Source organism: Lycium ferocissimum, chromosome 12, assembly GCF_029784015.1.
Source record: "Lycium ferocissimum isolate CSIRO_LF1 chromosome 12, AGI_CSIRO_Lferr_CH_V1, whole genome shotgun sequence".
Taxonomy (NCBI): Eukaryota; Viridiplantae; Streptophyta; class Magnoliopsida; order Solanales; family Solanaceae; genus Lycium; species Lycium ferocissimum.
This window is the reverse complement of record NC_081353.1, coordinates 53,637,515-53,651,836: the sequence shown is the minus strand read 5'-3', so window position 1 is coordinate 53,651,836 and position 14,322 is coordinate 53,637,515. Positions and strand designations below refer to the sequence as shown.

The following is a 14,322-nucleotide window of genomic DNA, read 5'->3' as shown; positions in this document are numbered from 1 at the left end:
AGCTATGTATCTTATACCGAAGATTTTCTTGCTTGAACTATATGTTTCAACTACTTCAAATAGTCACACTCACTTCTCAAAGTCCCCGCATGAGTGTGTTTGCATTCTCGGCAGGTGACAACAGGAGCAAACGGATTCATTGTCTTAAGCCCTCACGCTCCAACAACATTTAAATTAATACAGTTAGTTAAATAGCGATTTTGGTCCTTCAGTTATTGCTTAGTTCTAATTTTGATCTATGTATTTTCCAATTAAGTACATTTAGGCTTCAATTAAATAAGTTGTTTGTTTTAAACCCTAGGCTGACCAAACTAGCGGAAGTGAAGAGAAGTTGACAGAATGCTTATTAGAAAAATCAGAAAATTGGAAAAAGGAAATAAATCATTTGTCACAAAAACAAAAATAGTGTCTAATAAGTTGATTTAAAATTTTAAATCCATCTTCGAGTTCCAACTCATATAACCATACTAAAGAACAGAACATGGCACCGAAGCTGCAAGGAAAGAACGAAGAGGACAATCAGCACTAACCAAAGATTGACAAAAGAAAAGGAAAACGAATGTATGCTTTGAGTAAAAACTTAATCGCACCCTGTAACTACAGTAAATTGTAGTACTAATTTATCAGGATTAAATTATAAATTAATATGAAAATTGGCAACAATTAACTATAGAACAAAGGCAATGATGAGTATACAATTTACGAGTGGCCATATTAATCACAGTGCTAGCATTTTCATAGTTAAGATTAGGCAGCAATTTTCTACATAATGATGGTGTTTAAATCAGCTTGCTCGCAGAGTCTTATACAGTTTATTTTAATGAAAATATTATGCAACATATAAAAAAAATATTATGTGTGACCTATTATTCCGGTACAGTATCCTTTCTGCAATCTACATCAAATTGGAATAGGGAAAATCAGCTAAATGAACACCACCACCACCCAAGGAAGAAAAATGAAATAAAAAAATTGAGTTCACTCCATTTGGTACACAATTTATAGCTTCATAGTTCCCAGATTATCATTTGAGATCGAAAGCTTCAAACACATTCAGAAAGCTTTTGCACTCTCTACTCTATCCAATCGGAGGTAGCAGACTCTCCTTCCACAACTGTACCACTTCAATAGGATCTTCAAGACAAAATTAGATCGAAGGAAGTCTTACCCTGCAAACTAGATGGAAAAATATTGTAGTTGCTCGAGCCCCAGTAGCCAAAAAACACCCTTCGCACCAACCACTGAAAGCGGAGAACATGTTTCCAGGAGAAAACTAAAAGAACAAAGCAGCTCATGGTTACATAATGATCAGTTGATCACCTCACAATCCCATATACCTTACTCAATTGTGTCATTGCGAAACAACTTCCTTTTGATTTGCGAGCGTATTCTGGAACTCCAAGCGTTTAGCAGACCTGAGATCGACTACACTGGGAGGCATTGGTTGAATGGACCCATGTAGGTCAACTAATTTAAAGAATCCATCCTTAGTAAGACTTTTCTTCTCAACTAGTATGTCAACGACTGCATCCATAAGGTTCCGGTTCTGATGAAGAATCTGTACAGGCAGTTCAAGATTGCATTAATGAAAACCTAAGCAAAACCTAAGCAGCATGCAATTTCGTAACTCACAGTGTCTTTTTTTTTTTTTTTTTTTTTCCCACTTAGATCAGGGTGTAGAGAGGAAGAATGAGTTCTACTGATACCTCTTTTGCACGATCATAGCACATCTGTAAGATGCGAAGTGCCTCTGTGTCAATGTCCTGACAAGTACAATATATTTTGGAATTCAGGTGGCACGCAAAACACATCAATGTAGAAAATACAGATGGAGTGAAGCACCAAGGGAGTGCAACCCAAAAGAAAAGAGATAGGATATTTTATTTTATTTTAATAGCATATTTGAAACTCTAGGAGCTGCATACCAATGAAGTATCTGGAAGGAGGAAGATATATACTTTTGCTAAAAATTAACTTTAAAACCTAGATGAATTGGGGAAGGCGAAACAGTTAAATAACTAAAGTTAGGAGTGCAGATAGTGAAATCTTACATTTATCCTATCTGCTACCCAGAAGTCAGACAAACCATAATGTTTATCAGATAAACCTCCAAGAACAAAAGTCCGAGCCGCCGATCTTGCGTTATCTGCAGTCTCTGCCCATATCGTACTGAACTGAAATATTTTATATGTATTAGTGATGAATTATCGTCCAAATTAGTGATGAATTATCGTCCAAATGGACTTTCTGTCATGAGAAAGCATATTAACTTCCTAGGTTACAGTCCGATAAAAATACTGTGTTCAATGCTATTATTCAAGGTGCTAGATTAAGATATTATGGTAACTATTGACCTGGAAAGGGTAAGCGTGGGGGTAGGCATAGAGATCCCAATAAGTAATACATGGAAACTTCTAAAAGTTTGGTGTTAACATTATACACGGTAAGTACACACAAAGAACACCGGCCCATACATCTACATAGACAGGTCTAATAATTCATATGTTAATCTAACACGTCTCTGATACTAGTAAGAGACATTTGGCAGCTGTTCAGAAATCTTTTCCATACAGTATCCTCAGAGCCTTTCAAAGCAGAAACGGAAAGAGTAAAAATCCTCTGGATGACATGTTTAAAATAGTAAATATGATTAAAACGCATATGCTCCTATAGGTTCGCATTAGAACAGGAAAAATAAAGGAACGAGCCAATCATATGCTACTATAACTTCTTTTTATGCAAAGTAAAAGCAAAAAGTTGGAACTTGGAATATGTGAAGGGCAAGTGAAACATTTCATGTGCAATAGTACAAGTTGACACCCAGAATGAACAGGCACTCAATGGGTGGGTAGTTGGGACAAGTGGAATATGTGTGAACATCTGTGCATTAACATTGGGGTGTGGTCAAATTCCAAAGCAGCATGGTTTCCATGATAATATCACAAAGCACACCTCAGGTTCAAATAAGTTGGCATGAAACAGATCCATGTTAGATAACTTTATGTATAACATATTCGGGATTTCTCATTGAGAAAGTGGCACTGCTTGTGGTGGTATTGGGTTAGACTTGGGGAGTGCTAGTTTTTTCTCCAACAGTGGCAAATGAGAAGATAAGAGGCATCATCTTTCTTTTACTTTAAGAGCTAGAATTAGAACCTAATGAGGATGGTTGTAATTGGTCTGAATAGAGCAGAAAGAATCCAGACGATTCATATAATCGATCAATTTTTTGATTTAGGTGTAACTGATTGATTTGATGAAGATGGTTCAGAATTAATTCTCCACCTTTTTTTAGAAAATCCAAATTTTTGGATGAGAATTTGCTGAGAACACCATATTTCTTATTTTCACCACTAAGGGTTGTGGTGAGAAGGATAGGATGCCCTGAGAATGGAAAAATCCTGGTAAGGAGCGCTTCCCAACTTCATGGGCCTTACACGGCACGAATCCAGATTAGTTGGGGCCCAAAGCGGGTACTCGACACCGGGTGGGAAAGCAAAAAAAATCACTTATTTCTATCTAGAATATGAAAGTGGAAAATGTTAAATGTATCCTCGAAAGAATTTGGGAACAACCCACTGATCCACCTTATATTCTTCTTGCTCTTCTCTTCTTTACTTAAAAAATCCAACCTTGAAGGTCTAAACCACAAATGTATCTTTCGCCGTCATTTCCTACAAATGGGATATTAATATTATGTCTCATTGATCATTTAGCATACTCAACTGACATTTAAAACATCTCTCCAAATATGCAGAAGAAACGTTTGCCCAGTAATCTGTCTCCGGGTTAATTAGGCTAAATTACATAGTTTATCAATAAATTTGTTCCAAAACTACATGCAATGTGCCTCGTGCATATTTATGTTTGTATGTCTATTCCATGTTGGGCACGAGATTTGTGTTTGTGCCCCAATGGCTATGGAATTTCATCATGATACCTATTAGGCTACACCTCAGAATAATCTTTAAGACTCCAACAAAAGCAACATGGATCATTTTCAAGCTATTTAAACACTCCAGAGGCAGATCCAGGATTAAAACTCTATGGGTTCAATCAAAAAATTCTTAGCATTGAACCCATTATATTTTTGAAGTTATGGTTCATATCTAATACTCCCTCTGTCCCGAAAAAATTGTCCTCCTTTCCTTTTTAGTCTGTCCCAAAAAGATTGCCCCCTTTCTATATTAAGAAGATATTTAACTTTATAAGATGATACAGCCACGGAGGGAGTATGTATTACACTTTCAGTAATTTTTTACACATAAATTTATGTTCCGCGTCGAAAGTTATGGGTAATTCAATTGAACCCGTATCTTTTTAATGCTAGATCTAGACACGCTTCTGTAGGTGACAGATGATGCAAAACTAAAACTTAAAAATTTCTGCATATCTTACCTGATGCTCTCCATACCACAGCTCATCAGCAGCACGTGGTGCTAGCTGAACAGTGATGTGATCCAAGAGCGATTGTCGGCTGCATTTAAATGAAGTCAAAAGTTACACATGCGAAGATGCCTATAATCTGGAAATTTTTTCTCTGACAACAGACAGTGAGGTATTTCAAAAAGCAAATACTTTGTGTATGTGGGGTCTACAGATATGTTTCTTCATATCACTTAAGGTAATACATGAGTAGAAGTTTGAAATACCCTCGCTTCTTCCATTACATATACACTAGCATATCTTGTTGCATTTCCCCAAAAAAAATATTAAGAGCATAAATCAGAAAGATAAGTGCAAGATGAAGGGGATAGAAACCGTGCCTCAGCATTCCTTCGCTAAATTTGACATGATCCATTTTCATCCGCACATAACCCAGCTCCCTCCCAGCCCTTGAAGCAATAGTGAGCTTCACAAAAAGAAACATTAACAAAAAACAGCATATCATAAAAGGCACTATGAAGTAATGACGCTGATAACAACTTTTTTGAGAAGGATGCAAATAAGAACTCAACGCCTTTTGGAAGAACAAGAAAAAGATACTTGCATTAGCAAATGGCAAGAGTCTTTTTTTCGTATTTTGCAAATGGCAAGAGTCTTTTTTTTGTATTTTGTCAAGCAAAAGGCATGAGAAATCAGAATTCAGGAAGAAGGACAAAGACTGATTGCTCTTTCATCAAATTTCTCCTAACTAACCCAAGTTTTTTTTGGCTACTGGTACCAGCAGTCAATCCACTCCAAAGCTTGTTCGTGACAAGTCATATTCTATTACAGGGATACATACAGCTTATTTTATTTAAGACATGGTTAAATTACATTGATATTTTCATAATAGAGGATGAGAAATCCACCGGGTTGATCTTTCCTGAAGTCTCTCCTAACTGACCAAATTCCACTCTAAAGCTCCTTCCTAACAAGTTGTATTCTACTACACGGGTATTGCTTTCCTTTAACACATGGTTAAATCAGATTGAGATTTTAGTTATTAATGTAAAATTTAAACTCATGTCCACACACATTGTATAGGGAACAAATATAATAAATTTAACATTTGAGCATGATTTCAACTACTTCATCAATCATTCAAACAGGCATCTATAGCATGCAAGATGATAGCAATGACACTTTGCACTTCTCTCAAAGTTCTAATATCTAAAAAGTAAACATAACATCAGAGCTTGCTAATTCTTGACAAGGTAATATAATGACATGATACACCACCAACACTGAATAAATAGGAAAAAGTGCCAGAATTCCGTACAGGTTCGCAAGGAGTTATCCCAAGACAGAAATCCAAGCAGTACATCAGATCATTAGCTTTATCATAGCTATGATACACGCATCTGGTAAAAACAAATGCACATTTGGGTACAAATGAAAAGTGAACCGAGTGGAAAGCGAAGCAGTAGGGTAAACATGAACATGATTGCCTAACACAATGAAGATACTTCACCAAAATGTCATACCATACAACAACAATGAGAAAGCAGATATCAGGAAGATTAGAATAAAAAAGCAGACAGTAAACAATGTAGAGGAGCGTAAAGAGCATTACAAACTCAATATTTCTAAGATCTGGGAAGTTCACTGCCACCACAGCCATTGCTGCTTCATTAATAGCCACCTGCTTCCACATCTCAGGGCTTCTCTCCTTCCGGTCAAGCATTCCTCGTTCTTCAATTTGTGCAGCTTGTATCAAGTCGTCAGTTGTAATCTGCCAAGTCCAAACTCTAAGGTTATACAAAGTTTACAGAGTCTGATAGCAGAAGAGCACCATGGAGAAGTGAAGTGCAGGTCTGGACGACCCGTCTTAGGTGAGTACTAAACTTCAGAGATGGATGAAGACCAGAATTTCATCTTTGTCATGATAAATCTAGAAGACAAATTTCAGCATACATTTTTTGTTTTGAGTGGGGAGAGGTTCTCTACAATGATATCTAAACACATTTCGAGACCCATTAATCAATATCAGCACATCCCCACTTCTCAGCCTAAAAAGGGCATCATGTTGAAAGCAACAACGAAAAAGTTTTTCCCATGTCGACTGTGTAATAAATAAGAGCTCAGATCTAAGAAGACGTCATGCTGCTTAAAGACTATGCCAAAAAGTCTATCTGTACAGTCAATAACAACTACTACCACATATATTGCTTAATTACTAGGTTAGAATTCTTTTTGACTCAGTCTGAACCCAAAAGCTATTACCTCAACTCTTGAATCGCGCATCATATTAATAGCAGCAACCTCAACAATGTTGGCCAACTCTGCACCAACCATTCCATCAGTCATACTGGCAACAGCCATATAGTCCACATCAGGAGCCATAGGCTTCTTACGAGCATGCACCTAATCCAAGGAAATGAGATGTAAGAAAAGCAAGAAGCAAAATACATAACAACCTTACTAAGATGTTAAAGTGATTAAGCTTTTGAACAGACAAATTACATATGCAACTTGCACCTTAAGAATTTCTATTCGTCCAATGAGGCCAGGTTTTGGGATGTATATCTTTCGATCAAACCGCCCTGGTCGAACAAGTGCTGGGTCTAATATGTCTGGTCTATTTGTAGAAGCAATAGTGATGACTTCACCTTTGCCTTCAAAACCATCCAAGCATACAAGAAGCTGAAGAAAAAAGGGGAACATTCTAAATCAATGTAGCCTGAGATCTCAATAAGATGAAGTGGCAGTTTCTCATTAGTGCAAAATGCCAAGGAAACCTGATTCAAAGTCGCATCACGTTCTTGTCCACCTGAGCCTTTGATCAAACCACGTTCTCTGCCAACTGCATCCAGCTCATCAATGAACACCACTGACGGGGCCTATGCCAAACCACATAATAATGTTCATACACTTTATAAGTTACATATAAAAGCACTCTACGTAAAAGAAAAAATGGCTTGACAAGATTTAGAAACAAGACTTATGAAGCAACCCACTAGCAACAATCAATCAAGCAATCAACTACTAGTCAATGCCAAACTAGCTGTGTTTGCAATATGAAAAGACAAAAGCAAACAATTCACTTAGAATAGGAGGGAAATGGCAGAATCTTAATCAACAGCATAGGTGAATAAAAGTAGCAGACTATAACACCAAGCGCTTACAAACAAATGACTCTGCACGATGGCATGCATAGGAAAGAAGATAGACAATCGACTTACATTCTCCCTCGCCTCTTGGTAGAGTGCTCGAACACGAGAAGCACCAACACCAACATATATCTCAACAAACTGAGACGCAGAAATGGAGAAGAAATTCACCCCTGCCTCACCAGCCACCGCCTTTGCTAACAAAGTCTTCCCCACTCCAGGTGGACCACAAAGCAGTATCCCCCCTGAAAGAGCATTGTTCAATAGATACATAATGATTTAAGACAAGAATAAAGCAGGCCCAAGCTAATGTTCCAAACAAGAAGGCAAAAAAGCTGAGAGAATCATCAGCGAAGTGAAACAGACAGGAGCATAAGAGTTGCCCGGTATTTTTTCTAGTGGGAGGTAGCAGGTGCCCAGTGGAATGGTCAAGGTGCATGCAAGCCAGTCCGAACACCACATTATTTAAAATAAAAAAAAAAAATAAAAAAAAGACAGGTGCATAGTAAATCTTTTTTTTAAGAATGGAAGTACCCAGGAGCATAGTAAATCTTACGCCTCACAATGTTGTCATTAATTGAAAGTTAATAATGGAGGAAAGAACCGGAAAAGAGAAGATAATTGCAAGGAAATAGTTTTAACTATAAAAATGCAGCAAAGTACACACTGCCAACGCTACAACAACAACAAACCCAGTGTGGTCCCACAAGTGGCGTCTGGGGAGGGTAGGATGCACGCAGACCTTACCTCTACCTTTGTGAGGTAGAGAGGTTGTTTCCAGTAGACCCTCGGTTCAGAAAAAGTACCTGGCACAGTAACATGGCAACGCTATTCGTATAAATTGATGTAATGAATAACAACAAGAATCAGTAATCAAAAACTTTGAGGGGAGAGAGACAGACAGACAGAGAGGTTCTTTCTGCTAAAATTACAGAAGCAGATGTCGAACATATTATGTTATATTTAAGTCAGAAAGAGTTCTATTCTTGCATGTGATATTTGCACTTCAAATGTTACATAGACTGGTGATATTTGCCGTTGTTATTGTTTTCAGGGGATTTGGAGATAGGAAGTCTCTACTGACAAAGGACGGAACAATAGCCAACCTCCCTCGAAAAGAAAGAGACATAGGTAACCAAGCTAGTAATGGATTAAAGGGCCTTGGACCTGCTAATGCTGGAATATCACAGTGGAAGAAGCCTATAACATTTTGTCTATTTTATCCACTTAAACACACGATTTCATCAGGAAATGACTGTATAGTGCAGGAATACAAGAGCTAGGTTTACCCTGTGCACACACAAGAGTAGCGGCTGCGGGTTCCCATGTCATCGGAAAAAAAAAAAAATACACTAGTTCGGAGAACTAATAACTAACATATCCAGAGTAATTGATGTGATGGCTTAATTCATGCTGATCTGAAATAGAAAGAAACAGACTTTCCTATTCAAAGAAAATATGGATCAAACAATAAACTCAAATAGGAAACAACATTAAAGAAGACTCCTAAAAAAATCAATATATGCATATATCTGACCTGGTATTTTGACTCCTCGCCTGCGATACATCTCCCCGTGGGTGAAGAACTTAACAATTTCCTCAAGCTCCTCCCTAATTTTTCCAAGCCCAGCAACATCAGTGAACTTAACATCGACACCTCTCTCTAAATACTGGGGAAGTTTCTTATTACGTGCTCTTCGAACACGAGCACCTGACTTCATGAATTGCATAGCCATCTTCATATAAGGATTATCCTCCCCTTTTTTTCCTTCCTCGTCGTCATCATCAATACCCTCAATCCCTTCCATTTCCCTCTCCAATTCCCTCATCTTCTTTTTCTCCTCAGCATCTGCTTTCTCTATCTTCAACCTATCGTCATAATCCTTTTTCTGCCTCCTATAGCTAAATACAACAGTTCTATAAAATATGTAGAAGAATACCAATCCAAGAGCAGTGGAAACATTCGTATCACTAGCTAAACCTTCCCACATTCTTGCCATATCCTGAGAACTTTTACTCGCTTGACGCAACGACTCCTCATACCTCATTCTCTTCAACTCTCTCTTCTTTTTCCTCTCTTCCATTTTCTTCTGCGTTTTTATCGCCTTCTCCATCCTCTCCCTCTCGTTCCGCATCTTCGTCAACTCCTGGTTTCGCCTCTTCTTCAATTCTTCTCTCACCCTCTTCAACTCCAACGCCTTTTTCGACTGTGGCTTGGGCTTCCCAAAAGTAAACAACCAACCTTGAATATTCAACAAGAACCCCAAATAAGGCGATGGAATCTCGGGTTTTTTCAATGGTGGAGTATAAGCATTCATACAAAGTCCATCAACTTTTAAATCATCCCATTCAGTCCAAAATCTTGGATCACTTTCAACAGAAGGTAACACAATTCTAACAACCTTAGAATCCTCTAAAACAGCTAAAACTACCTCGGGACGTTGTTTTAAACCTACATTAGGTGGTTTAATTATATGCTTAAGTTTCCCTTCTCTTTTCAAATCCAATATTTCTGTATAAGGTAACCTATTACTCACAATTGGTAAACCTTGTGACCATTTTTTCAACTCTTGTGGTGTTAAAGCTTCACTTTTTTTCCTCTTTTCGGATACCTTTGCTGCATTTGCAGGTCTTGCAACAAGTGAAGTTGATATTACAGTAAGTGTAACAGAAATATTAAGTAAACCCAATTGATTAAACTTAGTTTTCTTGTCTTGTTCATTTCTTGATCTTTCAGAATTACAAGAAATGATTACTGGAATTCTATTTTTGGGATAATGGGGTTTGTTAATTTGGGAAAAAGAAGGCAAAAATGGAGAATTGAGAATGCAATTACAGGCCATGAGATTGAAAAAGAGAATTTAAATAAAGGGTTTACGATAATTACATTGTAGAGGTCTTCAAGAATTTGAATTTCGAATTGAGACTTCTCTTAGGCATTTTATCAAACAGCTTCAGGGTGAGAATTATCCAGAAACATACACCAAAATCACCAATGAATGTCTGCAATAAACGTAATACTTATACTTAAGTTAATAGTAGGAACAATGAAGTTGGCCAGGCATATTTCTTTTTGGGCTTTTCTGATAGCCCAATAATGAAAGCCCACTAGGAAAATAACATGGTATGGCCACTTTTCGGACATGCAATTGCAAAACAATTTTTTTGCGCGGATTGTTCTTCGTATGGACTGGTCTTTAATTTTTGACCCTCAAATTGCTGGTCTTTAATTTTTGTCCTCCTTTGCATTTAATGAAATTTGTGGGCCAAAGTACCTTATTCGTTGGTCATTGAAACCAGAGATTCTGGGGCGATTCCCAACAAAGTGTAACACTCTGTAAATTCGAGTTAAGTATGAAAGCGTCTTGGAGAAGCGGGACTCCACTGTTTTTTGCTAACGTAAAATACGGCCAAAGAATACGGTCCGTATTTTGAAATACGGCCCGTATTCCTTAGGCGTATTTCACTCGCCTCTTATGGGGTCCACTGTTTTGTTAATGTAAAATACGGCCACAGAATACGGCCCGCATTTTGAAATACGGTCCGTATTTCTGGGCGTATTTCACCCGCCTCCAGGAGTGTATATATAAAGTGGGTTCAGTTAATTTTATCATTTATTCACATTCTCATAAACCCTAAGGACGAAAATCTTCCCTCCAAGTCTTCAACATCTTTAACATTATTAATCAATCCTAGCATTAAACCCATGATTCTTAACATGATTTTTGAATGAAAACGTAGGGTTGTAAGGTAATCTTTCTCAAAGTGACTCCAGCAAAGGTTTGGGTATTCTTCGTTGTAAAAGTGAATTGTTGAGTTACGTAAGGCTTAATTAAGGTATGTCTCTTTTGAAACCCCATTTTGGATGTATGTCTCCTTTTCAAAAGTTCTTTATTGAATAAAAAGGTGAATTTTTCATACTTCGAAACCCTATTTCATGCTTTGATTGTGGTTGGTGTGTGTAAGGGGACAAGCCCACATTAAACCTTGATTGTATTATACTTTATACTTGTATACGCAATTCAAATCATTTTCCTCTATAAGAGGTTATCATTAATAATGGCTAAGGGTTGGTAATGGTGTTTTATGATGAACTATGACAATTGAACCTTGTTTAAGGAAGTGGAAACGTTTCCAAGATTATCAATGAAACGATGTATCTTTGTAATGACATGATGAACTTAAACGCTAATTGATGATGTGACTACCTTAGATGAATTGTGATTCAGCTTCTATGCTATGAACTTTGTTGTTGTGTTTGGCCTAGCTACCCGGGAGGAAGGGTAGTCACTATGGATCCTAGTGTGGTAATGCCTAGCCATTCGGAAGAAAGAATGGCCACTGCAAGTTCGCTACCCGGGTGCGGTTTATGCCTAGCTATTCGGGAGAAAGGATAGCCACCCAGAGTTTAATAATCCGGTGTGGTTGCGCAGTTATGTTTAGGAAACCTCAAAGGTCATCCCTTCGATGTGATTCATTCTTGGGCCTGTATTGGCATGTGTGATATCTCTATCTCTTTATGAAAGTATTACTGATAATAATCTGGCAATTGAAAGGACATACCCAAAAGTTGTAAACTTGATAAAAAGGGGTTTTATTTCGTTTTAACAAGCTTATTGAACCAAGTTGAGTAACTTCTTAATAATGATTTCATATGATTTCCAGAACTGATCTAATTTTATGTCATATTGTCCCCGAGGTACTCACTGAGTACGAAGTACTCAGACATGCCATTATTGTTTTTGATGATATGTTAAGTAACGAAGAAGAGCAGGTTTGTGGAGACTAAAGCGCTAGGAGAACTTGTTGTTGCTGTTGACTTGGTGAGCCCACAGGCTCATTCGTGGGTCATCCTCCATTTATGCATTCTAGTTATCTATATTAGTTTTCCGAGCTGCGTCCTAATGATTAGACAGTCATTCTTTATTCTTAGAAGCTCCATAGTTTACATTCATCCTGTGGGTAGTTGAAGAGTTGTTGCGCAACTCTTTGGGTACTTGTTACGTTTTGATTAAGCTTTATAATATTAAAGACTTTCGCTGATTTAAATCATATATCATGATTTGATTGTAATTATTTTATAAACTGTTAAAGGTGAATATTGAACCTGGCGGGTTCAAGTGTTGTTATTGCATTTTTTAGGTTCTTCTGATGTTGTTCATGACGTCGAATGCCGGTCACGTCTAGGGTGGGTTTTGGGTCGTGACAAGCTTAGTATCAGAGCCTAGGTTTAAATACGTCCTAGGATTGTTGTCGGTGTCTGTGGAGTTGTGTCTAGTGGAGTTTTCCTTATGCAGTCACCTGCATAACTGAGAAATCCCTAGGATATTTATAAGTGTTTCTTATCTTTCTTGATTCTAGATTGTGCTGTAGAGCTTGAAATCCAATTAGGGTCATTCTAATGCGTTCGTTAATTCGTGCCTATTACAGAAATGGTTTTAACACGATCCAGAAAGGGTAACCGAGGACATCCCATGATAGCTAACCGGAATCTTGGGGGCGCGAATACCGGTAACGGAAATAATGTTAGAAATCAAGCACCACCTCAAGCACCGCCTGCTCCTGCTGTTCCTGTTGCGGGTATGCCTGAGGTTGGTGCGATGCAAACTGCTATTAAAATATTGACTACATTAGTTGCGGCTCAACAACAGCGTGGAGGCGTGGAACCTCATGGTGGAGGTAGACTTAAGCAATTCCTAGACTTAGAGTCACCAGAGTTCTTCGGGTCACGAGAGGTGGATGACCCCCAGCATTTTTTATATGAGACTTTCAAGGCGTTGAGGGCAATGAATGCCTATGGTTCCGAAGCTGTAAGGTTTGCTTCTTATCAGTTGAAGGATGTTGCTCACGCATGATTTGAGATGTGGGAGTCTGAGAGGGGTGATGCTGCTTTAGCTCCTACGTGGGTTGAGTTTAAAGAGGCGTTCATAGAAAGGTTTCTATCTGATGAAGAGAGGTTTGCTATGGCTACCAAGTTCGAGAAACTTGAGCAAGGTACAAAATCTGTTCGTCAATACAGCTTGGAGTTCATCCGTCTGTCAAAATATGCACTGTACATGATTCCAACTGAGAAGCATAAGTTGACTCGTTTTTATGTGGGTTGGTCCCACGAATTAAGTCTGCGTGTGTTGCTGTTGCTATGTCTCCTACTTGCACTTTCTCATCTTTGGTTGGGTTTACTGAACAATAAGAGAATTGGAAAAATGAGGAGAGGTGGAGCGAGACTAGAACAAGAAGGCCCGATTGACGGGTGGTTTCCGTGGTAATAATTATAATGGAGGGCAGATGAGAGGATATTCTGCCTACTCAGTCTGGCGCATATTCGAATGCCAGTGTGCCTTCTGGTAGGCAAGGTCAAAAGAATAATAACCAAAGCAGTTTCTCCCAGGGTAGTAGTCGGTCCGCTGTGTGGGAAGATCGTATCTGTCATCACTGTGGTATTAGAGGCCACATTAAGAGAGAGTGCAGAAAGCGGCTACGCAAGATAGCTGCTATGTCTAACCAAAGGAATGATTCACCTGCATCTGCTAAAAATCCGCCTGTTGGTAATGCTAACAATAATAATCAGAATGCTCGTAATAATGGAAAAGGAAAGGAAGTTGCTAACACTTCTGGTGGAGGGACAGCTCGGCTTTATGGGCTGACTCATAGGGAAGCAGCTGAGGCTTCTGATGTTGTGGTTACAGGTATCCTTACCGTCTGTTCTCATGATGCTTATTCATTGATTGATCCGGGTTCAAATTTATCCTATGTGACCCCTTATTTTGCTCTTGATATGGGTATGAAA

At 38.3% G+C, this 14,322-nt stretch overlaps 1 protein-coding gene across 2 annotated transcripts; it reads right to left on the bottom strand.

Moving 5' to 3' along the window:
* Positions 1–789: 789 nt before the first annotated feature.
* Positions 790–10,547, bottom strand: LOC132040716 (probable inactive ATP-dependent zinc metalloprotease FTSHI 2, chloroplastic). 2 transcript variants are annotated; one of them, XM_059431381.1, is made up of 11 exons: positions 9,073–10,547; positions 7,608–7,780; positions 7,164–7,265; positions 6,904–7,068; positions 6,649–6,789; positions 5,999–6,157; positions 4,767–4,852; positions 4,399–4,477; positions 2,052–2,174; positions 1,707–1,763; positions 790–1,558 (listed from the first exon to the last, which is right to left on the bottom strand). In XM_059431381.1, exons 1-11 carry the CDS (start codon positions 10,376–10,378, stop codon positions 1,352–1,354), a joined length of 2,598 nt encoding a protein of 865 aa, XP_059287364.1. In that variant the 5' UTR covers positions 10,379–10,547; the 3' UTR covers positions 790–1,351. The 2 variants fall into 2 exon arrangements, with proteins under 2 accessions (XP_059287364.1, XP_059287365.1); XM_059431382.1 differs by lacking the exon at positions 2,052–2,174.
* Between the last annotated feature and the right edge of the window lie 3,775 nt (positions 10,548–14,322).

What these genes read in the sequence shown, in the direction of transcription:
- LOC132040716 (XM_059431381.1), bottom strand. Translation starts at nt 10,378, where the DNA reads ATGGCCTGTAATTGCATTCTCAATTCTCCATTTTTGCCTTCTTTTTCC. An exon ending in TGCGCGATTCAAGAGTTGAG is followed by an intron (nt 6,158 to 6,648) that starts GTAATAGCTTTT and finishes TGGACTTGGCAG; the next exon opens with ATTACAACTGACGACTTGAT. An exon ending in TTTAGCGAAGGAATGCTGAG is followed by an intron (nt 4,478 to 4,766) that starts GCACGGTTTCTA and finishes ATTTAAATGCAG; the next exon opens with CCGACAATCGCTCTTGGATC.